Source organism: Centrocercus urophasianus, unplaced genomic scaffold (genome assembly GCF_019232065.1).
Source record: "Centrocercus urophasianus isolate 14NV4802_14NV808 unplaced genomic scaffold, USGS_Curo_1.0 seq_13, whole genome shotgun sequence".
Lineage (NCBI taxonomy): Eukaryota > Metazoa > Chordata > Aves > Galliformes > Phasianidae > Centrocercus > Centrocercus urophasianus.
The window spans coordinates 49,865,672-49,890,819 of record NW_024884475.1 but is presented as its reverse complement, the minus strand read 5'-3'; the positions used below and the strand labels follow the sequence as shown (position 1 = coordinate 49,890,819).

At 38.4% G+C, this 25,148-nt stretch overlaps 1 protein-coding gene across 1 annotated transcript; it reads right to left on the bottom strand.

The window, feature by feature from the left end:
* Positions 1–422: 422 nt before the first annotated feature.
* On the bottom strand, positions 423–25,141 carry TRAPPC11 (trafficking protein particle complex subunit 11). Its single transcript, XM_042811744.1, has 29 exons — positions 24,889–25,141; positions 24,068–24,237; positions 23,578–23,648; positions 22,316–22,430; positions 20,458–20,557; positions 19,648–19,721; positions 19,337–19,433; positions 18,442–18,575; positions 17,964–18,111; positions 17,425–17,518; positions 16,067–16,146; positions 15,910–15,988; positions 15,755–15,809; positions 14,286–14,431; positions 12,777–12,838; positions 12,537–12,669; positions 11,749–11,879; positions 11,092–11,247; positions 9,727–9,914; positions 8,913–9,061; positions 7,252–7,373; positions 6,478–6,597; positions 6,059–6,124; positions 5,800–5,956; positions 4,691–4,799; positions 3,965–4,056; positions 2,959–3,092; positions 2,432–2,599; positions 423–1,371 (listed from the first exon to the last, which is right to left on the bottom strand). The coding sequence occupies exons 1-29, from the start codon at positions 25,090–25,092 to the stop codon at positions 1,327–1,329; spliced, it is 3,399 nt and encodes a 1,132-aa protein (XP_042667678.1). The 5' UTR covers positions 25,093–25,141; the 3' UTR covers positions 423–1,326.
* Between the last annotated feature and the right edge of the window lie 7 nt (positions 25,142–25,148).

The window sequence follows — 25,148 nt, the reverse complement described above, 5'->3', positions numbered from 1 at the left end:
CATTTTTGGAAATGAAATAATTTTTCCATTCCTGTCTTTTAAACAATGAGATAAGATACCTATTCCATGGATGCTACTTCAGCAAAAAAAAAAAAAAAAAAAAAAGAAAGGTTTCATTTGTTCTTTCCAGCATGATTAGTCTGTCATCTTCTCCTTCTCTGCACTACTGCTTAACCACCTCATAATACAGCTCTACCTGTACTCTGCAGAGAAACTATATATGCTCAGTTATATTTTCTCAGGATTTCTGAAGAGCCTACAATCCTTTCCCTGGTAAGGAAGACTTCCACACTTCTCCAATGCCTTTGACTGAGTATCAGAGCTGTTATCTTAGACTTCAATGCCACAAATGCATGTGCCAGCCCGTAAGACAGATCGCAAAGTTATGAAGCAATAGCTATGAAAACAGTGCAACTAACAAGTTTCAAAAGCACTCTGTTACAAGCTATTTATTAGAACTTCACTTTGACAATAAATAAGATATTCTCCAAGCAAAATGTCATTTAGAAAGTTAAACAACTGAAGTTTTCACAATGTTTGTTGTTTGTTCTTTTTAAATATGTACAGGATTTGTTGTATTTTAAACACCAGTTCATCTCTAGCTGTACAACAGTAGAATTTCTTTTAATTGACACAGAAGGGGGCTATTAAGACATCGTCAATCTGGACATGTGCAAAAATAATTCAAAACCACATTAAGTTGAGGTTGGACAGTCCACCTGTTATGAATTAATGAATCTGTTCATTAGACCAGCTATTCTGAACTCAAACCCAGATGTATGGCTTACCCAGAAGAAACGCCTTTCAGATTTACCCTTTTTAACAACTAGCAAGCCACTCAATCCCAACAACACAAATTAATCACTTGTCACTCATATGCTACTGCACAACCTGTTTTGCCCTTCATGCAAATGGCACAGAGCACATTTTTGTAAAGGATGATCATTTTCAGTGTTGTAAAGTGCAAACCTAGCACTTCAACTCACTGTTAATTGTGAAAATGTCTTTTGGTTTTGGTAAAAGAGATTTGTATTTCTCCACTTAAACACTCAAGATACTTAATGTGCCTAGAAAGTAATACTTTTAAGAGTTTGACATTCAAAGTCACCTTCAAAACAATGTTCCTGTTAAAGCACCAAGTTTTCCCCATGTTTCTTCCTTAAAGACGGTCTATGAAAGACTTTTTTTTTTTAATATTAGTTCTGTTAAGAGGTGTAATTAAAAACATAATTCTTATGGTTGATCAAAGCCATGTTTCCAAAGCAAGCATTATGTATTCTGTGCAACTTCCCATCTTCTTTAAGTGCAGAGGTGCAAGTCTTGAAGTTATGCAGCTGCAATTGAGTTTTCATCTGCTTGACGACCCTGAGGCTTTAAGAAAGTAAGAATAAAGACTGTTAACAGCCTTCATCTTCCACACAGTTTATGAAACTAACTTCACAATACATCATGTGGTGCCACACTTGTGTGCTGAAACCAAGTCTATCCTTATTTGTAATGATTTCCAGAAGTAGCACAAACACGAATGACAACCAACTGAAATTCGAGTTTGGCCTAGTGAGTATTTTGTTAAGGCTACAGCTCCTTATAACTGCCCTGTTAAATGTCAAGAGCATCTCCATACACATTCAAACAACTTTACACAAGGCCTTGCTGATTAGAGCTTGGAGTACTTGAGTACTGCAGTATAAAAAGCTGATAATGTATAAAACAGGAATGAAACTGCAAACTTCTTGGAACAGTTTAGGCAAAAATCAGAGATGGAGAGAAAAAAGTTAAAGAAAAAAAGGAAGATGCACTCTTAAAACAAGGTTTAGAACAAGGTGCTTTGAGGCCCTGACAACTCTAAAGCAAGAGGATTAGCATTCTGAACCCTAAAGAGATTCAACAGGAATGGTGAGAACACTGCTTTTGAAGAAAAAAAGCCTCTTGTATTGACTTAAGATGACATCTCAACAGCCAATCTAGAAAAGCCACTGATAGGCAGAACTTCAGTTTTTACATGTGCTGTCAATCTCTTTTGGCTGAAATAAAACTGAAAGAATGCCAGGCCTGTGTCTTAGAAAAACAGGCTTACAGACGCCTGAACAAGTCCAGCTCTACTCATATAAACAAACTCTTCAGGTTCCTTGCTTGCTCAGAGTCTGACTAAGAAGTGAATACAATATTCTGGAGACTGCAGCAGGAAAACATCAAGTACTATTTTTTTTTTTTTTTTTTAGAAGCACAAGATCTATTTGTCTTAAGCTGTCTTCAGATCCACAATACTTAAAGAAAATCTAGACAGGGTGATTCATGAGGGTGAGAGGATATGTTTTCAGAAGTTTAGGGAGGTGTGGAGTATTGCGGTGTTTCTGAGCCTCAAATCATAGAGGTTGCTCAACCTCTATAACTTTAGCCTTTGAACACAAAACACTTCTCACAGTCTTACCTTTACAAAGATGTGTGTAGGTATGAATCGTCTGAGCAACTGATTAGTGAAGTTTGGGAATCGCAGCAAGTTAATATGAAGAGATGGTAACTGTTGATATCCAGCCATCAGAGGATAGAAGTTGTATAACACTTCCTGCTGCGTGCCAGGAAGGATTCTTAATCGGATCTTAGAAAGGAGAAAAAAACACAAATAGGTAAGTTCTGTGGCAAACAGTTTACTATTTATGCTCCCAACCTCTGAGTTGGACAAAGTAAACTATGCAACTACTTTCCTCTTTTAGTTAAAGCTAACAACTTACAGTTCATAGCTAATGTGGTGTTTCAGTATGTGACACATAGCTCCTAATCAGGCTTCCATCTGACCTTTCTTATGAAGGAGTCTTCACGTTGTGTCTTCCAGACAGAATTTACCATACAACATTTGCAAAATGAATTTGTCATCACTGAACATCAGTGCAAGTGTAATCAACATATTTTTCACTACTAGTGAAACCAAAAGGATTAGGAAGTGTGACATTTTTATACCTGCTTAAGGCCAGAGAACATGAATGCATCACTGGGTTCCATTGACACCTCTACATCCTGGACTAAATTGGTCTTATTTTGCAGGTGATATCTCACAGGGAGGGATTCTCGAACTCGACCAAATGATGGCAGATCTTTAAAAAGAAAGTAATCTCAAAGTTAAAAAAAAAAAAAAAAGCACATTTAAAAAGTTTCACACACAAAAAAAGCAAGCCTAGAGAGCAGTGAAGATTTTGAAGTGAGAAAGTAACTAGACATCTTCAACATTTCTCAAGAGATTTTCAAGGAAAAAAAAGATCAGAACTTTATTTGTTAGGTTTTCCACTTACTCAGTACCTAGTTACAAAGCTTCCTGACTGTTCACACTATTCAGGAATGCTAACTAAAAAAGCCACTTTGCTGCTGAGTATCTTCAGCTTGCCAAACCTATTAGATACTGTGATAGTCAAAATACATCAGGAAAGAATGACAGAAGATCAGTGCAAGCGAAAACAAAACGAAGAAATCACAGTAATTGTGTGTGTGCAATGAGCTCTGCACTACTGCTCTGCTCCTGTGCAGGTCGAGTGCCAAAAGAGAAACAGTTCACCTGCCCGTAAGCAGCTCCAGTTCTCCAGGCTGTTTCTTTCCTGGGAAGTGGCCAGGGTGTGGGTGGATGGAACAATTCTTGCCAAAGGCATCAAAAGAAACCCCACTGGGAAGGCTGTGTCAGTAGAGGTAATGTGGCCTGTGCTGCCACGCAATACAACTTTGTAGTCTTTTGAAACTGCACATTCACACACCTATCTTCCAATTTTTTCCTAAAACTGAGAAGTGAGAAGAGGGGCAATGCAATTCAAATAAGGCAATTTCTTTCACTAAGCCCATAGAACCCATCACCGATTTCCTGCCTTTTGCTACAGCAAATGCAAGGTACAAAATTTGATGCTGCAAAATGTAGCACTCATTTACCTGGGAAGATTTAAAACCTTTAGGCAGAACATGTAGGTTACCAAATTAACATTACCTGTTTTAACATGGAGGGGAATGCTCTCTACAATCACATGTGGCAGAGTGATGACCGTACTGACAACAGGTACACTTTCCACAGGTGAACTTCTGCAGAAGAAAAACAAACGTTTTGCAATGCAATAAGTGAGTATGCTAAAGGATCACCACTTATACACGACTAAAACTAAAATTACAGTAATTTCAGTGGTGGAAAAAAAAAATCCCCTTATATTTGTTTGAAGTGAACACAAGTAGTGCCATTGCATTGAGATAAAATAGCAAAAGGCAAGTAAGAACACTAAACTACTCTATATTCAAAACAACAAGAAGACAGATATACCTGAGCATTTATCTTTGAAAATTGAGCAAATACAAACCCAGAGTCAAGGGAGGGAAAATAGTTTTCCCATTTTAAAAGTTTGTTCATTTTACTTTCTCCAAATTACCACTTTGACTTGGCTTCAGGTGAAATATTTCATGGTTAGTGAAAACAGAGTGGAAGGCTTTGTAATTGACCTAAGATCTTACAAAGAATAAAGCTTCATGGAATGTTAAAACTATAACCACATAAAAAAAGTGAAATAGGTATTTACTCCAGGGCCTAACCAGGTTATTACTAAGATCTGAAGTCTAGACAATCTTTGTTACAGGAAGACCCAATACAAAAAAAGCCAAAAATCACCATCATTCGAAAACCAAAGCAGCTGACTGCTTCTCCCCATTTGGGCCAAGAGCTGCATACCTCTTCCAGGAAATGATATAACATCCAGTTGCCACTCCACCACTATTAGTAACTGGAGGACATCGCAGGCAAAAGCACTCACTGGCACTCTCACCTGTCTGTAAGACAACTATCAGCAAGATTTGGTTTAAAATCAGTGCACAATCAATACTTCAGACACCACTCATTAAGCCTAAACAGTCAGTATTATACAGACACAAACATTCAGACAAAGGTCTGCAAATCTATACCTACACCATACACAAATTCAATAAAGATTGTAAAGTATCCCAACACATAAGAGGGTGGGATATACAAATATATGACAGCTTACTTTCTGGATTGCATTGTGAGGATTTTCCAGGTGGATACAGAACAAGTCTTTGCCAACTTAGAGTTCATTTTGCAATTGTTTTTGGCATGCAACAGATCAAACTCTATACTTCTCTTCCACAGAAGATTCCAAGACATTAGCATGTTTTAAAATGAAAAGCCAACACTTCTTCAATACAATTGATTTTTAAAGAAAATAGTACTAAAAGATTATTTTGTTATTTGCTAAGTCCTGCAAGGGGAAAAAATATCACAACAATAAAACTGAGGCGCTGGATAGCTAGCATTTGAAATGGTTTGTACCTCCCGGCTGTTAGCTCTTTAGGAGCAACAACTAGAGGCTAAAGCTGCCAGAGCTAAAGGTGAAATATCATACTCTGATGATTAATGGATCTGGGAAAGCCATTGATTTCTAGAACTACAGTCTTGCAAGCTCTTGAATATGTAGGTATGCAGCTACCCCAAAGTTCATGAACAATGGAAATATTGCCAATCTTTTCAAATGTATATCTGTTGTTTATCAGAAGTACTCTCAGGTGCTTTCCCTTTTATCTCTTGTACTTAGGATTTTGATTCCACCTATCAAGTTTTCTTAGTTGATCAACTGTGAAGCGGAACTACATTTTGAACCTAAAGCCATTTCAGTTGTGTGCTGGTAAGTGAAGAAAGAGTTAAGCAGCTACTTCTAGAGTTTGATCAGCAAATCCTGTTTAAAAGTCATCCACACTTACTTTCTACTTACATTAATATTAAAAATAAAATATCCTCGTGACAGAAAAGAACCTAAGAAAACTTACCATTTTCTACATAAGATTCCAGCTGATCTACTGAGGTCATGGAAGCTGACAGCTGTAGCTGGCTGGTTACAATAGTGAGGGGCCAAGGAGAGGCACTCAGGATGTCTGTCATCAGTAAAAATGGTATATCCACAAAAACTCTGTCCAAGTGCTCCAGCTGTCAAGACATACACAAAACCTGGCTATTTCTCACTAAACAGGGCACAACTATTAGAAGTGGCACAATTCCACAACACCAACAACTTCTCAGAACACATACCTTTGTGGAGACAAATTTGATGGCAACGTCAAAAGGAAACACTGTTTCTATAGTTACAGTTTCATCCTGTGTAGGTAACAAAAAGAGCCAAAGAGGGAGTAAGTTACATTCAGGCAACTAACATCAAAGGTTACTAATACAATTCTACTTTTAATCATCATCATTTTAAGTTCTTCCAGGGTTTTATTTTAATGTTTTATTTTTTTTAAATAGGGAATAAACAGCAGCTTTTTAAAAATTCTGATTACACTTACAAAGCTGCTCATCCTAAATTAGATCAGTATGGGAATCATTTTGCCTCTCTACGCCCCCATCTACTAGATGCTTTTAAGGATCTTGGAGATACAGTAATAAAACGCAAGGCATATTTTTAACCTCAAGACTGAGCCTTCAGTAACTGGAGCATCTTTGTACCCTACCCGATGACATTTGCAGAGGATTTCTTTCCCTTCAACAGTAGTGTTGATCAAGTAAGAGACATAGACAAGAAACATCCTTGCACCAACTGTTCCACAACGAATGTATATTGGTTTTTCCAGCTGCAAAATGAAGGAAATATTATGAGCCATACTATATCTAGGATACATCAGTTAGGCCTAGAACTGTCCAAAACTTTAGATCATCATCTCATCTGGACCAAGAGAGCAACAGTACAGTAAATGTTATTATAGATACTATTTTGATCATTAACTATCTCCTAAACTGCATGATCTTAACCACAGAGTATAAGATCTCCATTAGAGTAATACAGCTCCAGTTGCTTCCCTATTGATCATCTGCTATTTAACAGTGCCAGAAAAGAACCATTCCCATGTAACATGATATACCCAACTTCTGACTAACTAGCCACAACCAGAATTTGGTATAGCATCTGCATATTTGACTCCAAATTGAATCACACTTGCCAACTATTATCCATTGTCCAGAAGCTAGTAAATTCAATTAACAGTTGAGATAAGCCTCCTTATTTTATATCCTCTCAGCTGTATCATCAATACCAGAATATGCCCTATCCCTGGACCAGCCAAAAAGGTGATCTAGTTGAAGGAATACTAAATTACAAGTAAACATCGTGCAAACTATGCCATGAGCATTTCATTTAGCAGCTCAGAGAGGGGAAACTAAATACATTATGGAAGTCTTGCTCCCCATTTTCTTAACTGTGATATAGAAATAAGGTTGTAGGCTTTCACCTTTTCCCCTGGTTGCAGATCTCCTACAGGGATATCAGGAAGCAATGCAGGAAAGGAGTCATCACATGTGTCTGTTCCTCGAAGAGTCACTTGAGTTTTCTGAGTCAAGTTGGCATCTTGCCCTAGGATTAAAGACAGGCTTACATATCTATACATCTCCACACAGGCTTACAATCACTGAAGCATATAAGCAATAACTAAGAATAGGACATTCAGCTCAGAAAGCAACACACTAGGAATGAGCATTGTCATTTGGTTGAGAGAAGCTTTCTGAAGTACAGACTGAAGGGATCTGACAGCACCTTAGGTTTTTTTGTTTTTTTTTTGTTTTTTTTTTTTCTTTAAACACAGGGTTCACATCTTGCAGTTTTTTCCTCATTTTGTTTAGGCTAGAAGAAAAAAAAAATCCTATCCACATATTCCCTACCATACACAAAACACAACATGATCACAACTATGTGACCTAGCTTTTCTTTTTATTTTATGTGGAAAAAAAAATTAAGTTTCACAATTCTGTGATTGTTACATTTTCAAAAGTACAACTTAATAGTTTTAAGTCCTTTTAAAATTGTTCTTCCATATCTGCATTGAGAACAGGTGGGAAAAATGCATAGATCTTAAATGCCACTATTCTTCAGTCAAGGCTTGACTAGAATAACAACATTACTGCAATCACGTGGGATAAATTTCAAAGCAAAATGAGTCACATCTCGCAAAAAGATTTCAGCTGCAGAAAATATACTATCTTCACTATAAATGTAGTGTCAAATTCTAATTGCTCTTACTGCAAAATCAGCAAGCTCATAACGACCTTGTGCATCAAGTGCTAGGATTCATGATCAAAAGGGAGAGGAGAGGGGGGAAAAGACCAACTGTTACCCACTGCTTTAGGAACCAAGCCCAAATATCAACTAAGTTTAAAGAACACCCCACTGATTTAAAAGGGAATGTAGTTCTATTTCAGAGCACACATTGCATCCTATATGCTAATAGCTTAAGAAAATATTTTTGCCTTTTCTGATAACCACAGATAGGCATACTCATAATACACTTTTAGTCTTCACATCTTGAAAACTGCCAGTAATAGCTGTACCCAGCTAACTGAAACAATATTTGCATAGTTTCCATCTCACTGAAAAGAATATTGTCTTCTTCACTGCTCCCCAGACTTTGTGGGGGGGGAGGGAGGGTGAAGGAGAGGAGGAGGAGGGAAAGGTAGTGGGGAAAGAATAAAACTCATGTAGACCTGTTCTTAGAACATGTTCATCAAGAGCAGTTTAATGCTTACCCCTCAGCAAGAAAATAAATAAATGAGAAATCTCGTAGGAAAATAAAAATTTAAACACTGAGCAAATTAAATAAGGGATTAGGAAAGAATGCCAAAGCTTCTATGATCTCTTTCACACTTCTAATATCCACCTTTCGTGAATGCAACACTACTGACAAGCAGAGGTTGAGATAACCATACCTGAATGAGACTGCTAGCCTTTCTTATCACTATTATCTCATCATTCCCAACATTCAGCTTTGGCTTGGCCCTTAATTACTGCAGGAGAACCATTTACTATAGGTCTCCTCATTGCATATAAAAAAAAAAAAAAAAAAAACCAACAAGGAATCTATTAGGATACTGCTGGATTAAACAAAATAACCTGAAATACCTGGCTTTAAACCTGCAGTAAGCTTAACATCTTTGGCAACTGTCTCCTCATGTGACTCGATAGTCACAACCAAACAGTACATTTCATTAGTCAGGGCAGGAGGTTCATGACGAAGTTGAACAGAAATGTTAGGCACTCTAGAAATAATCCTTCAAAGAGAAAAGACTCAGTTATTGTATGTTTCTTAAATAATGAGTTTAAGCCTCGATTAAAAGAGATTGAAACAGCCTATTGTTCAGACAGTTCTGACAACTACAGGGCTATTCATTTAGGAGACAATACTACTGAGAAGCAGCACGATAGTGACAATTTTAAAAATACTGAGATACTGAAAATATATACTAAAAATACTGAAAGCCCACTAGAAAGCATTAATAGTTCAGATTTTCTGCCAGAAAATAAGGAAGCGCCCCCACCAACAGCAATCTGATTTCATTCTTTTGAATAGACCTAGTTAGTGTTAGCCTAGTTATTAATGATTGTTTTCCAACAAAAGATTCCTTGTGCATACATTTTTGTGAGTATGATGGCTTCTGGTTTGCACAAAAATGTCAAAAATCTGCCCAGAGTTAGGTGAGAAGAGGAACTAAAGCATATTTGGCATGATCAGAGATTAAGGTAAGGTTTAGCTGTATCTCTAGCTATCTGGAAGCTCAAAAGTCATAAAGAATTAAGATAGATACTATCTTCCACCAGTTACGCAAAGATGTATTAAGAAGTTCACACTAAGAAGTCCCAACAAGTACATGATCTTCTTCTAGACAGTGATATGGACTTCACAGAAGACTCGATAAGTCTTTCAATTTTTACTTACATTGTGCTTGCTTGAATAGCCAAACTATCCCAATGAACTTCATTGTCTGGGAGCTTCGGCCTCCGCTTGAAGGAACGTGCTGCTTGCAATGCTTCTTGAGACGAAGCAGCGTCTCCTCCTCCTCCTCGCCAATTCAGAATCACACATCGGCCAGATTCACTACCCAAGATCAAATCCACAGAGGTGATCTGATAGATAGAAGTTTGAACACACTGTTAGCTTTCTAATGTTGTGATTTGAGATCACTCATTGTGATCCTTCCAGTACTTGAAGGTAGCGTATGAACAGGAGGGGAAATGACTGTTTGCATGGGTTGATAGTGGTAAGACAAGGGGGAATGGTTTTTAACTAAAACAGAGGAGATTTATGTTGGATATTAGGAGCAAATTTTTCCACACGGAGGGTGGTGACACACTGGAACAGGTTGCCTAGAGAGGTTATGGATGCCCCATACCTGGAAGCATTCCAAATCCAGGCTGGATGTGGCTCTGAGCAGCCTGGTCTAGAGGCTGGTGACCCCACCCACAGCATAGGGGGGTGAAACTAGATGATCTTTGAGTTCCTTTTTAACTCAGGCCATTCTATGTTTCTGTGGTTGTAAAAACAGACTTCTGACATAAGTATTTTAGTTGTACCTATATATCACCAAAATGCTTACGGGGGCTTTGCTGACCGGAGTCACATGACCTCACCACCACAAAATTTTTATTTAATAAAAAACTGTAGTGGAAAAGGATCCAGGCTCAAATGGGTGCAACATAGGGGCACAACTCCATAGTTGTGTGTAAATATATATATAGATACACTTTTCTTAAAAAAGAATGATGTTGTATAATCAATGAATATCAAGATGTTATGAAATAAACAAGAAAGTTAGGCAAAGCAGATTATAATAATAAAAAGAGAATAGATAGAAAGCTTACCCCTATCCTGGGCTCACCCACAAAACACCAGCAGAGCAGATCTCCGGGAGAGATCCTTCCCCACTGGCAGCCAGCTCTTAAATAGGTCTAGGAGGGGTGCAGCCAGGCTCCACCCCTTCCTGCAGCACAGGTGAATTGCCTTCAGCTGTGCTCCATGACTGACTCATGGCTCGCCTCAGGTGATCCATCAGAGGTTCAGGCTGTGACTCGGCAGTTCCCACACAGATGTATTGCACATTTTAAAAGCCTGAAATAATACTTAAGTTTTTTGTGTTTGTCTTGGTATTTGCAGTTAAAAAAATTTTATACTTCCTTTTGACATTTGGTTTCAAGAACGAAATTCAATCATTTTGAACTGCAGTGTCACTCATAACTGATGTGAGATTATAGAGGTAGGTTTGCAGTTGTAAAAGTATGAAAGGTGTACAATAAATTGACAAACCTCAATCTTCTTTCCTACATCTTCAGTTTTTGCAACAAATTTGAACGCGAACTTCCTTGTTTTACCAGGGACTAAGCACATTGGTCCTTGTGACGACTGTTCTAGAATATCGCTTTTTTGATAAGCTTCTTCTACCACACAGTATTGGTTGTAATCCTGTAGCGGAAGCATGGCAAATAACATTGGTAGTTACAGACTTGAGACATTTTAATGTTAGCATAGCAGACATTAATGCTCTGTGTTAGTGGATAAAGCTATAATGGTTCTTAACGTCTCTCTCATTACTGAAGCTAGGCTTAGCAGGTACATCACAATGCAACTTCTTGTGAAAAAGCATCCATGATATTCACTAGTGTAGCTTTATGCAAAAACACCACAAGAAATAAGACATTAAAGTTTCAGAAGGATAATTTTGAAGTTTTACAGAAGAACAGAGATACTATAACTATTCAAACTGGATTTGGGAAGATAACAGAATATCAATATAGTAGTCAAAAGTGATAATGCAAAAAGAAAAGACATCTTCCCAACTGAACTTCTAACACAGGTTTTGGAAAGGCACTTCAAATAATTTTTCTTTGGCTGAAAAGGCTAACAGACAGTATTCTGCTCTTATCGTAAGTTTCTCTCATTAAGTCAGAAATAAAATATGATTACCTGGTTATTGAAACTGATGCAGAGCTTAGAAAACCTGATAGGATGAGGACAGTCAGCTCTTAAGTAAATATCAAACTGCACAGGAACATCAACATGAAAACTTGGAGCAAGGAATTTTGCTTTGCATTGCACTAGAATTCAAGAAAAATGTTGTTAAACTACACCACTAAATTCCAGAAGCACTCTTTCCCCTAACAATTATTGAAAAGAATTGTTCTGCGTTTATGCAGACGTGAGGCAGGTTTGGCTACTTGCACTGTCACAGAAAGCTACTTGTCAGCACTTGGTTGAAACCACTGCAAAGGGGAACAGAAGCAGATATTGAGCAGAAAAACAAAACCTGGACACTTAACTACACTTCAGTTACAGGTAATGCTCCCTCATGCCCTCTTCCCATGGAAGGCAGCGCTTTGAACACACTCTGCTTTTTCCTCAGAGTTCTGTTTCAAGAACAGAAGTCTGTCAAAAAACAGTTTACTACTTCCGCCATGTATAAAGGCACAGATGGCCACAGCTGGAAACTAAGAGGATTTGTCCACCCACCCACACATGAAGCTCAAAACAATTTTTTTCCAGTAGTCTACATTGAGAATGGGATCACTGGTCCTCCCATTGCTTCTTAGTCACTTAGATGAAGAACACTAATGCTGGCTAGGTTTATATTTTTGCTGACTTTAAAATACAGCGTATATTTCGTCCTAATTAGTTGTGTCTTTGAGATAACTACACTCACATTTATTTATTTATTTTTAACTTCCTGTAAATTTGCTGGAAGACTCATTACTTACCAAATGGTATGAAATCTTGGACTTCTATTGTAAAAACATTACTGCCTGCCAAAGAAACACGGTCAGACCACAACTTTTGTGATGCTTTCACAGCAGCAGCATCACAATCAGGTTCAGGATCAGGGCTCTCATTCTGTACCCAGATAGAAGGTTATAAACAACAATAAAAAAAATAGGTTACCAAACACTGATCCCCTTCTTAAGAACATGTGAAAGGGTAATAGGAGATTTAGGGCTTACCATTAGAACTTTGATCAGATTTTTCTCTATTCGAGATTTCTGATCATCTTTAAGAGTAGATGCTAGCAAACAAAACAAAACCAAGGATTACAAACACAGAAACATGTTATTTTACTATTTATTTTCAACTTTAAAATAAACACTTCTTTTTACTTGGATTTTGGAAAAAATATTTCGAAAAATAAATCCTGCCCCCCAGATTTAATGTGCATCCACAAAGTACTTTGTTTTCGTAAGTTCCTCCATTTCAAGTGTTCTCACTTATTTTCATTAGAACAAAGTAAAATATTGTTTGGTTAGACCAGCACTTCATAACATTTCTTGAGATTTTCCCTTGATAAGAATATCTACAGCTTCTTGTTACTGTTATTTAGAACAGGTTAAATAGAGAACAAATGTCTGAGAAGTACAAGGAAACTTGGATAAGATTAGAAACAGCAGCTCAAGGCAGTGACCAGAGGAAAAATAGACCTATTAAAAAAAATAAGTGGTCTTCCCTTGAAAAACAAAGGTAGTTTTGTTTTAATTATTATTCCTTAATATCAAGCAGGATAGCATGCCTAGCTAAGAGAAGAAAACATTTCTACCACACGTAACCTCAAATTGGTATTTGTTGGCAAATCAGGGCATGCAAGGGTTATTTCTGCAACGTCAAGTAGCAGCTATTATAAAAACCAGCTACCAAGTGGCTACCTTAAGCCACACTTTTTCCTTCAAAGATACTGTATGCATATTTTACCAGCAGAATTCCAGTAGAAGATTTGATGAGCATATTTGTCGTTTTGAAGACCAGGAAAAAAAGCCCTGGCTTTGTTACTTAGTGGAAAACACTTCTCCTTTTAGCTATATTAAATTTCATACCCTCACCAACAGAACTCAGGGATTTTCTATTATTAACAATTTTAGCAATACAACTGCCAGCCTGAAGCAAAGCTCTGTGCCTCAGATACCCTGATGGGGTCTATCTGAATTCACTGAATTGTTTCAAAGGGACCCTAAAGACAAGTCTGAATATCACAGCTGTGCTGTGAGCAGGGTTGCCACCCACTAGATCAGGATGCCCAGGGCCACCATCCAACCCAGGTTGGATGAGCACCTTCAGGCATGGGGCAGCCACAGCTACTCTGGGCAATCTGGTCCAGTGCCACATCTCCCTCTGTGTAAGCAATTTCCCCCTAGTATCTAATCTCAGTTTAGTCTCTATTAGTTTAAAACCTTTACCTCCTGTCCTATCACTACCTTCCCTGAAAATGGGAACTTCCCCACCTTTCCTGCAGGCCTCCTCTACTTACTGGAAGGCTGCTATAATAGAAGAGCATGAAAGCTCAGTTTCCTGCATCTAAGATGAGAAATCAGCACAGGCATATATTTACCTATATACACACCCTTTGCAGTCTAACACAAAGCAATGTAAGCACTGTATCTGGCAATGCTTTGTCAGACTGCCACGCACGTATAGACTTCAGTTTTTCTACACAGGCAAACTGAGTACATTTCTGAACACAGTACCTCTACCCAATAGTTCCAAAGAGTATGTTATATAATCCTTTATCTGGGCCATCAGGTATGAACACTTGAGAGCTGTCGTCAGGATGGAAGTGAGAAGAGTCCACCACCCTTCACTGCGATATTCACACATAACATAGTCTAACAGCCTGCAAAGTATTGAGAGGAAAAACAAATTACACACTCCTGTATTTTATGACACTCATTTGTTATCATTAACATAAAAATTATCTTTACTAAAACAAGCACTAGATTAAATCCAAGTCAACTACTTGTATATGGAAGCATATATCCTAGTAAAAGTTACTGAAAAGAAATACACTGCATGAACTTTCTATCTCAGGCTAGAATAATTTTCCACAAGAAAATAGGAAGCCTCACCTGTCTTCACACAAAGAAGAAATAAAATAACTGAAAAATAAACTGAAAAAATAACTGAAGCCATAGTCTAGCACTGTATTAGAAACACACGAGTGCTGGGAGCTCTACAAGCTTCCAGGAAATCAAGCCAAAGACACAGAAAAGCCCCTTTCCAAACTGAGGAATCTTAACATTCCTCATGCTGAGATGTTTATTCTTTCCATGTCCAGCTCCCTTCAAGGGTTTCAAGGATCTCCAGCCAACATACACAAATCTTTATCAGGCAAACCTGGACATCATACCGTAGCTTTAACACTGAGCAATTCTTACTTAGTACTCACAATGCAGAGAAAGGATTTGGTTTAAAAACAGTTTCTGCACACCTAATCACAAAGGAGGGCCTGTTTAAAACTCATCCTTGTTCACACAATAATCTGGCTTGATACAAATTGATCTGTTTATCCCACCCTATTTTTTCCTTTTTATAGCTTCCAATTAGCTAGTAAGAACACTAAGCATTTCTTCTAGCCCAAACTACTCTTCAGAATATGCGATCTTTGAAACATAAAGAAACATTAGGAGCTCCAACTTAATATGATCTTGGCTGTTTCCCCTTAGAAATAAGACACCTTCAGAAAAGCCAGTAGCTGTACACCTCAATACTCAACTTTCCCAGCTCTGTAGTCATTAATAAGAAAATGACACCAAAAGAATCTTTCTGCTATTTATCTTGTTACATCAAACAAAACTGGACTTTTTTTTATTTTTTATTTTTTTTAAATTCTGTAACTTCAAAGTCCTTACTCTGTATTAATTCAATTCAGAAATCATTCCTGGGGGAGTGAAACAGCAATAATAAAGACCTGGCCACAAATGCAATTGTCAACCACAATTTACATTGGAAGCTATCCTATTCTAGCAACTGACTTATCACATCTGCTTTCCTTTCTGCAGTAGAAATTGAGTTGATACACTTCAAAGCTCATGCTTTGATTAAACACAGGTACTAGCAGCATCTCAGACAAGCTTCCAACACTACATCACATCAGTAAGACAGGACATCTCAGTGAGAAAAGTAACGTGTAAAAGCAGCAGTCAGGGAAGGTACTTACTTCAAAGCTTTGGCATAATCTTTAGCAAAGTAATATTCTTCACCCATTTGAACCACTGTTTAAAAAACAAATGAACAAGAAAGATGTAATCAGACTAATGCTGAAAGTCTTTGTAAAAGTGAATTTAAGAGATGCATCTGATTACTTATACTCACTCAAGTGACTTTTCATTCTTGGACATTTGTATTTCTTGAACTGCGCAACAGCATTACTCAACAGGGTAATTATTAGCTCCTGACAGATAAAATTAATATTGTCATACAGGTAATGTTAGAGTTATGTCAAAAAAGACTTCAACAGAATAAGACTTACTGAATGAAGGATATTTCTTTCTTTCAGCTGGAGAGATAAGATCCCCATCTTCTCCTTTTCAGGATCAGAAAGATCAAAGCCTGCATAAGACAGTGAATAATCCATGACACTGGAGTTTTGTCTTCAGGCCTGAAGGGAACTATTTTTGTGGTGAGACATCTAATACAAGGTCCAATGCAAACACACTCAAGTCCTTAAACATTCTGTTTCCTAGGAGATGGATACAACACTAAGGACTTATCTCCCTTGCTCTAGAAGACAAAGTCTGGATGAAATAGCTCCCATTTTGCTCAAAAGAAGTGGCCTGAGGCTACTATGTTTTCCTGTTTTTGAGTAAGTTAACCAGGTCTTTAGACCGCATTTATTAGTATTTAGCACACGTTAAAAAAAAACTGTAGCTCCTTTCCTATATTATCTCAAGTAAGAATTCAAGCTGATATTTCAAGAGACTGCACACCCTTGCCTGAACCCAGAATCATAAACAGCTTAGCAGGTAAAGTTTCTCTTCATCTGAACTGCTTAACCCTGGCAGTAGACGTCAACATTTTCAAACAGTAACACTTGAAGGTAGAACAGGTCATACTAAGGTACTTACAGAACAGGAAAGAGGAGGACAGTGAAAAAGTCACAATGCCCAAAAGACAGAGGAATAAAGAATAGAAGACAAGACAGCCAGAGAGAAAAGGAAGGCAGCTAAAAAAAATTAGTCAACCATAAACATATATATATATAAATATATTACGCATGAATAAATACGAATATGTGCATGAATAAATATGCATATATTTGAATTCCAGATAAAACTACTTCTTCAGCAAGAAAAGAACAAATTCCCTTCTTAGAAGAAAATCTAGTCATGATATCCTCTCAAACCAATTAAAAAAAAAAAAAAATCACAAATATTCCAGAAAAAAAACCTACAGCTGACAAGAACCGATGGAATGATGAATTTACAGCAATTCAATTCAGGAACACTGTTACTTTTGCCAGTTCTCCACTGTCTCTTTCCCAGGAACACATTCACTGCAGCACACTGATTGCAAGTCAGCACTACAAACAGCAGCAGCAGCACTTCAGTATGGCCTAAGCAGTTTTGCTGAATACCCGATTCTGCATAAGCCTGACATTCTTTTTTTAAGTTTGTTAGAGAGATCAAACATTCACTGAGCTTCCAGTTGACATCTGGTGATGTGACATTGAACGTCACATCACCAACTAACGCAACAGTGAGTTCTCAGCCCTACATCCTGCTCTGTGGAAAAGGGATTATGTGCTTATGCCTGTTAAGTCAGTTGGTAGTGCCAGTGAGTCCAGAAGTGTTTGCCAGAACTCAACAGATACAAGACACCAAAACGTACTTAATGTTCCCTGCCGCCATGGTCTCTGCCCATAGAAGTCAAGCACTCCAGTCTGTGTTTCCAAAGGATCCGGGTTGGGATATACCACAGAGGACTGTAAATTCAGCAAATATGGTCATAAAAACAGCTTTATACTTTGTTTTAAAGCATTAAAAGTGTTTTGACGCTTCAGTACAGGCAGGCACACAAAAGGAGCTTCCTTTAAAACTTAACCTGGCAGTACACAGTAGTATTTTTATACAAGTGGAAGTATACTGGAAAAACAAAACAATAAGGTTTTATATACCCAAAGATATTTTTACTATTTTAGACAGATCAAAATAACTTGTACTAAGATAGACAGTAATTCATTTGTTCATGATAATAATCTTACCAAAATAAAATCTAACAAGTAATTGCTAGGAAGCATTTGAAAAGAAATAATCTTTCTTTTTTTTGTTAACATGTATTACAGAATATTCTGCTACAATTTGAGAATATAACATTAGGTAATTCACTACTTGGTTACCTGCAAAGCAGTTTTCCCCTTCCCAACTTACTTCATGGTTACAAAGCATACTCGCTAGCTGTTTCCGCTCCTGAGCGTAGTAGGCAGCTTGCTGGTAGTAGAAACCTGGATTCTGAGTTTGAATTGCTGTCAAGCCCAGCTTAATTGCTTCATCAAACAAGTCACCAAAAGCTTGAAACCTATAAAATGATTTTTATAATTAAGTTTAGGTACAGAACAGCAACATGAACCAAAAGGGGCATTTCAGCCAAAAGTTCTGGTTAGTCTTAAGACAGACAACATTTCTCTGAATTTTTGCTTTTAATTTCTACAGCTGCATTTCTGGCATACCCTGCTCTTTCCCCACGTAATGATAATCGATCCAAAACAAAATCAAAGCACACAGCTTTTATGTAAGAAAGAGGTGCACTTGTTCATAAAGAGCTCAGTTTATCTTACCCAGACAAAACAGTGAGCTTCAGAAAGTTATACATAGGAGGTAAAACAAACATTACTAAGCAAAAACATACTGTTTAGACATCCAGGCAGCATGCTCAAAAGCCAGTTCAGCACTTCCTATTTTTTTCTTGCATAAGTCTATATGTTTCCTAAACTGAGCAATTGCATCCAGTGGAGTATTGTGTTGAAAACAGAGGCGACAAATCTAGAAGAAACAAAAACACAAACTATACTAACTTAATGTATTCCTGAAGAGTTCAAATAGCACAAGAAATAGAGGAAGAAAAACAGATGTAAAGTGAAACCAGAAGCCATGTGGTTCTCTGTTGCATCTAACGTTATCTTTGTTCCCTTCTCCCTCAAATAACCAATAGAAGAAAACTCAGCCAATTCAGGATGGGGCTGCAGAGTCACTAGAAAGAACATTAACTTTGCCTGTAGTCATTTCAAGAAGGAGAGGTGGAATTTGATGGAGTCCAACCTCAGGATCATTTAGAATGGTATAGAAGTACTGCCTCACTTAAATTTCCCCAGAATGTCAGCAAAGTATGATCTGATTCTTAAAGGATTACTTTACTTTCCACAGAAGGAATAACTAAACTACCGTGGTTTAAGTTTATAACAAAAATACTCAAGAAACAAGTAACTCTTATTTTCATGCCCCCTGCACAAAGAAAGAACTAAAGGTGTCCAGTCTTCAAAATGACGGCATGTCAAATTAACTGTAAATCCTCCAGATACTCATTTTCAGTTAAGGATCTTTTTGTGTGGAATTCAGTCTTTGTGAGTCTGAGTGTAACTTGTGCCCCATTGATGGCTATTTCTAAACTACCTCCTTAACAAAACAAACAAAAACCCCACAGAACAGAACACTAAAAGGTTTATACATTAAAGATGCACTAAGTAATTAAATTATTTACTTATTTTAAGTACAGGCTGTCGAAGATGAGAATGAACGCTTGTTACCTTGTAGTTTATAAATCCTGCCATGGTCTTGATTTCCAGCATGTTTGTTTCATGAGCCCTCAACTCATGTACAAGATTATATGCAGTCCTGTAATTTCTAAGTATAAATACTTAAATTAGAGTTAATTCATACAAGATAATACAGTTCAAGAACATGATTACTTACATCAGAAAACAGTGTCCTTTCCAGTTAAGAAGGTATCCCTTACTTACACATTTAACTCATTTTGCATGTGAGAAAGTATCCAATGCTAAGCTACAGGCAGATGATTTGGGGTTGAGAGGATGGGGGAAGACTACACAAGCCTTACTTGAGAGCATTCTGCGTATCCTGTTTCAGCTCACTGAAGAATGCTATTTTGAACTGGTGTCTAACAAATAGAAGCTGCAAAACACAACCAGCATACATCATTCACAGTCATCTGAACATGTCTTTTAACTACAAATCAGATACAATTGATAGTTTCAGAGGTTTACAGAACAGAGCCACTGGCTTTAAAGACTGCCTGTGCAATTATTTCCTAGTTCTCTGTGCCACCATGACACAGCACTAATCAGTCTCCAACAGACTGAATCTGCACTAAGCTTCTCACCCTGGAAAAGGAGAGAAGCTTTGTAACACCCCAAAATTTTAACATGTTTGTTCAGAACATGACAGTTGGATCCCAGCTTCCAAATGAGAAAGAGGGAGGCTGGCAACCTCAACAGCAGTTGTGCACCTAAGTAAATATTTGACAATTAAAAAGCAAAAGCTAAACATAGAGTTCAAGTTTGAAGCTGCTAAGGATATAACTTCCCACAGGTTGTTAAGACACTACATTCAAATTGGCTAAATCATATACGTAGTTGTTCTTTGGAAAATAGAGAACTTCATTTTTGAGCTATGATTCTTTCTTCAAGATGCAAGGAAGACAAAAACTGCAGCAAAACCAATCAAAATCAAAGTTTATCTTACAGAAAAAAAAGCCAATTAACTTGCTACACCAAGAGAGAAAAACTTTTAAATTGGATGGAGGCAAGGAGCGAAATAAAAACGTTTAAGCAAAAAAAACAGCCCTTATTTTCCTGTTTCAACGTGCAATTCAAACTTGCATAATACTGCAAAAATGGAGTAACATTACCTGGTGAGTGGTTTTGTTCAAGAATTCCTTATGAGATTTGACTCTTCTTATTTCTGTATAATAGTAAGTCTGTGCATGCTCATAGAACGCGTTTTCCAATCTGCAACAAAGTTGCTCATAAGTTTCACTGTTTCTCTCACATACAAGGAATCTGAGTAACTTCCCAGTAAGTTACTTTAAATCATGCTTATGCTAAGCTTGGCAGAAATAGCTTGAAATATTACTACAATCTTCTGTAAGTTACCACACACAGTAAGTGCACGCAGATGAAAACTCTTCACACAAAACCTCACGGAGATGTGGCACAAAATAAAGGAGCTTTGAGAGTTTCATGTATTGATTTCTAGCACAACAATCTCTGATATTTAAGGTGAGAAAGTCCACTGATAAGCTGCCAGGATTTTGCAAGGCAATAGAAAATGGAGATCCCTCAGTCAGGGCAAGCAAACCTTGCAGAGGCTCCTGAGATAAGGAGGTCAAAACATTTCTTGTCTGGGCTAGATGGGGGAGGGAGGAATGGAAGGCAAAATGTTATACAGGGTAAGAAGATTATGAAGGCAAAGACCAGGTCAAACTTGTGTCCACAAGATAAAGAGCCCAATGACAAGTCATGGGGGAAGAAGAGACAAAAAGGCCCAGAGCACTGAATACAGTACGAGGTGAAAGAGGACTTAAGTATATGCTGCATGATCAGGACAAAGTAAAATCAACCAGAGGAGAAATAAATAAATAAATAAATAAATAAATAAATCAGAGAACATGAAAGAAATGCATTCCATAGCAGGGCCACAGGTAGAGAATAAAGGATGAAGTACCAGACCTGTGATTTAGCTGAAAAGGGATGACTGCAGGCTAAAGGAGATCCCACCTCATGTTCTATGTGCCACACAACAGAGAGGATGGGGATAGAAACAAAGCACTGAACAACTATAAGTTCAGACAAAAAAAAAAAAATTATAAGTGCCTAGCATACTTATGTTAGCACCATGTAGCAGCTGTATAAGACAGATCAGCCTACAGGGAGAAGGAGAGTCTTTTCTTCAAAAATAAGTATATTTTACCACTACAAAAAGTGTCAATACAACTAGAATCAGAAACTCTGTACATGAATATATAAACATTAAAAAAAAAGTTGAGTATGATGAGCTGTTAATCCCTAATAATATAGCCCTACCTTCAAAAAGCTGGAAATAGTAATGAATTGCCTTGGTTTGAGCTTGTGTTTTTAGACTCTCTTCCCTGTTCTGGTTTTTTTTTTTTTGTTTTTTTTGTTTTTTTTTGGTTTGTTTGTTTGTTTTAAAGGTCTTGGTAATTTATTTGAAGCTATACACTCTGTATATGTTAAAATAAGAAGTGTGATGAATGTAAAGAAATGACAAAGATAGTATTTGCACTCAGAAAATTACTACTTAGTACAAATACCAAGATATCTATGCTGCCAGGAAGTGGAGGTGGGGAGGAGAAAAAGAAGTGCAAATATTTGCTAATAGAGTTACAACTAACAAAACATTTGAGGGAAAAAAAAAAATCAGAATCAGCACTGATGAAACCATGAAAGAAGTAGAAAAGTCTGCTTTCCCTTTATCTGACATGAAGAGGGGAACATCTTCAGATACTTAACGATATTTCTTTGGAAACCCACAGAGCAACATCTCTGACATCACCACTCAACCCCACTTAGAAGGGGGAGATCTGTGCGATTCATCAGCTTGCAGAACAACGGGAAGAATTCCAGTGAACAGATGAAACACACAGTGCTGCTCTACAGCAAGCATGCCAGACAGCCATCATCTCAGCCTGTCAACTCTCACCACCTCCATTGGGACACAGAGCAAAACAGTGAGTTACATTCGCTTACCTTATAATATAGCCAACAAGATGATCAGTGTGTGGAAGCACAAAGAGGGATTTTCCAGAAAGGTCACAAGCATTACATAAAGCTGCTGCCCTCTCCGATGCAATAACATCTTCCCCTAGCGAAGGCAAGAAAATCACAGGTAACATTATGTGGTGTTGCAGTGTCAAGTGACCTCCAAAATCTCAATCAGTGCAAGGTACAAGAAAATCTAACAAATTCCTTCTTAGTTCTTTCTGAATATTACATGCTTCATCCAGGGGACCACATTACACAAACCTACTAGGAGTGGTTTATCTAGCACCAAGGTGAAAGTATGACTATTCCTTTCCTTAAATTTCTGATCTGCCTCATAGAATTGAATATCTTCTACCTTAAATAAAATAATGGCTTGCCTGACACTGCAAATATGCACCTAGAGCTGAAACAGTGGTTCTAGAAAAACAAACAATTAAAACACATCAAGTTTCACCGCCCCACTTCGACTCATGTTTTTCCTCTACATTCCCTACTTTGGATCTCGACATTAAAAGGCTTCTTCAGTCCAACATAAAAAAACATTGGATTTTCTTCAAATCCAGAGAAGAGTAGCAGCCATCTGAGAAATATGACGACTTCCCCACCACATCCAAAGTTGGTGTAGGAAAGGATCATTCAAGATGCGACTTCCACAGCATTTACTTCTTCCAAGGAAGTTCTTGCACAGAGAGGGGAAACGTAGCAAGCAGCAGAGATGGCTGGAAAGAAGCTTTATATTTTGCTTAAGTTCACTAAAAAACGGCACTCAAAGAATACTCAACAACATACCGAGCACAAAAGCACTTCCCAATGCTAGCTGAGAATGCATGCATGAAAAATCACAAGCTGTCTTCTCTCATCCTTCAAAGTTTCATTGATTAATACAAAGTTCAACTAAAGGTTTCTGCAATTACCCTCAGCTCTCAGCCCTCTCATTTTTTCTTGATCTCAAGTAAGCTTTAAAACACAACTTACTATGAAAACACATTGTTGTGGGCACTATACTAACAAACCATTTTTGATACATAGTATCAACAGATGGGACAGATCTGAGAGTAAGTAATTAAGGATGAAAGTTCCACACATTTTTCAACTGCACTTAGCAGCATCTCCCTGCAGCCTCAATGTATTTTGTGTTCAGATGACATCATATCACGAACTGCAGTTAACGCAACAGACTACAGTCAGCTCAGTCAGCCTTTCTGAAAAATGAGATCATTACAATTACATACAAGGCTTTCCAGTACCTGGAGGTAATGGAGTTTTTTTCTGAATCAGGACGACAGCAACTTTTGTATTTCTTCCTTGCAAACTTTGCCTACAATAAAAATAACACAGCTCATTAAGGCTTCCCTTCATATTGGTGAATAATCAGATAAAAGTTCCATTTCAGTCTACACAGAAGCAATGAAAACACCCTACATAAGAAATAAAATTGAACAGAATATGCCACATCATCAACAGAACATGGTGCTCACCCCTTCATCAAGATAAGCATAATTGCATTGAGTTTAGCAAACAACACTTCAGAAGCTGTTTTTACTTAAGTACTTTACCAAATAAGCCATACAAAAAACGCCTTTACTTGTAGCTGTACATTAAAAAGCAAAAGTCAAGATCCCCTTAATTCGCATATAAGAAGATTATATATGTAAATGTTTTACAGCACAGAAAAGACTCCACAATTTACACTTCACCAAATGCTTGTAGCACCTTACAAAGGAGATGGAGCACTACCTGACAATTTCAACCCGAGTGGCACATTCTGACTGCTTTTCTTTCCACTGCGGTTCATCCCAGTCCAGTTCATAGAACACCACCACAAGTGCAGGAACTAAATTCAGGTGTTTGTTCATCCAACCTGTCTTCAGGATCCCTTTTGGAATATACCACTCGTAGGAGGTCCTCTGAAAATATTGAGGTGATTAGAACAGTCTACTAAAACCATTCATTATCTGTTTTAGTATCGGGGAAAAGAGGAACTGGCAGCACATTCTTGGCCTTTGAGGCTACATTTCTTAACTTTTCTTTACAATCCTTCCCCTCAAGCCTTTTCTTCCTATCAAGTAAGACGCACCTCACCCCCCAGCAACAGGGCCCAGCACCAAGATAGCACCCAACAAATGACAACAGGTACCAAGCAGACTCGGCAAAAAAGGTTAAGCACCGAATGGTGGAAGCATATAACGGCTTGGGTCGGAGGGGACCTCAAAGCCCCCCACCCCCTGCCATGGTCTGGGTGCTCCCCACCAGCTCGGGTTGCCCGGGGCCCATCCAACCACGGGCACCTCCAGGGATGGGGCACACACAGCTGCGTGCAGCAGTTCCAGCACAGAACAGCCTCTTGGAATCCAATCCAAATCTCCCCTCTTGTAGTTCGAAACCCCTGGAGCCGTCACTACGCTCCCCGATGAAGAAGGGCCCTCCCCACGTTTCTGCGAGCTCTCTTTAGGTACCGGAAGGCCCGGAGCCCTCTCTTCTCCGCACCCAACAAGCCCTGCTCCCTCAACCTGCCTCCACGGGACTCGGCCCTCGGATCGGCCCCGGCAGCTCGCTACCTTCGTCCGGCACTTGGGGTACTCGTGGTCGCCGGGCAGCACTTTGAAGGAGATGGGGACGCGGTCGGCCCTCCGGTTCGCGCAGAACGCGTCCCACACGGCCCGGTGCACGGCGTTGTACACCACGTCCAGGCCGGTGAGGGTGACGAAGGCCATAGGCCGGCAGCACAGCTCCACCGGCAGGTCCCACTGGCTCGGAGTCATCCCGCTCCCGCAGCCCCCGGCCGAAGCTGGAGGCCGGAGCTGCAACTGGGCGCCCG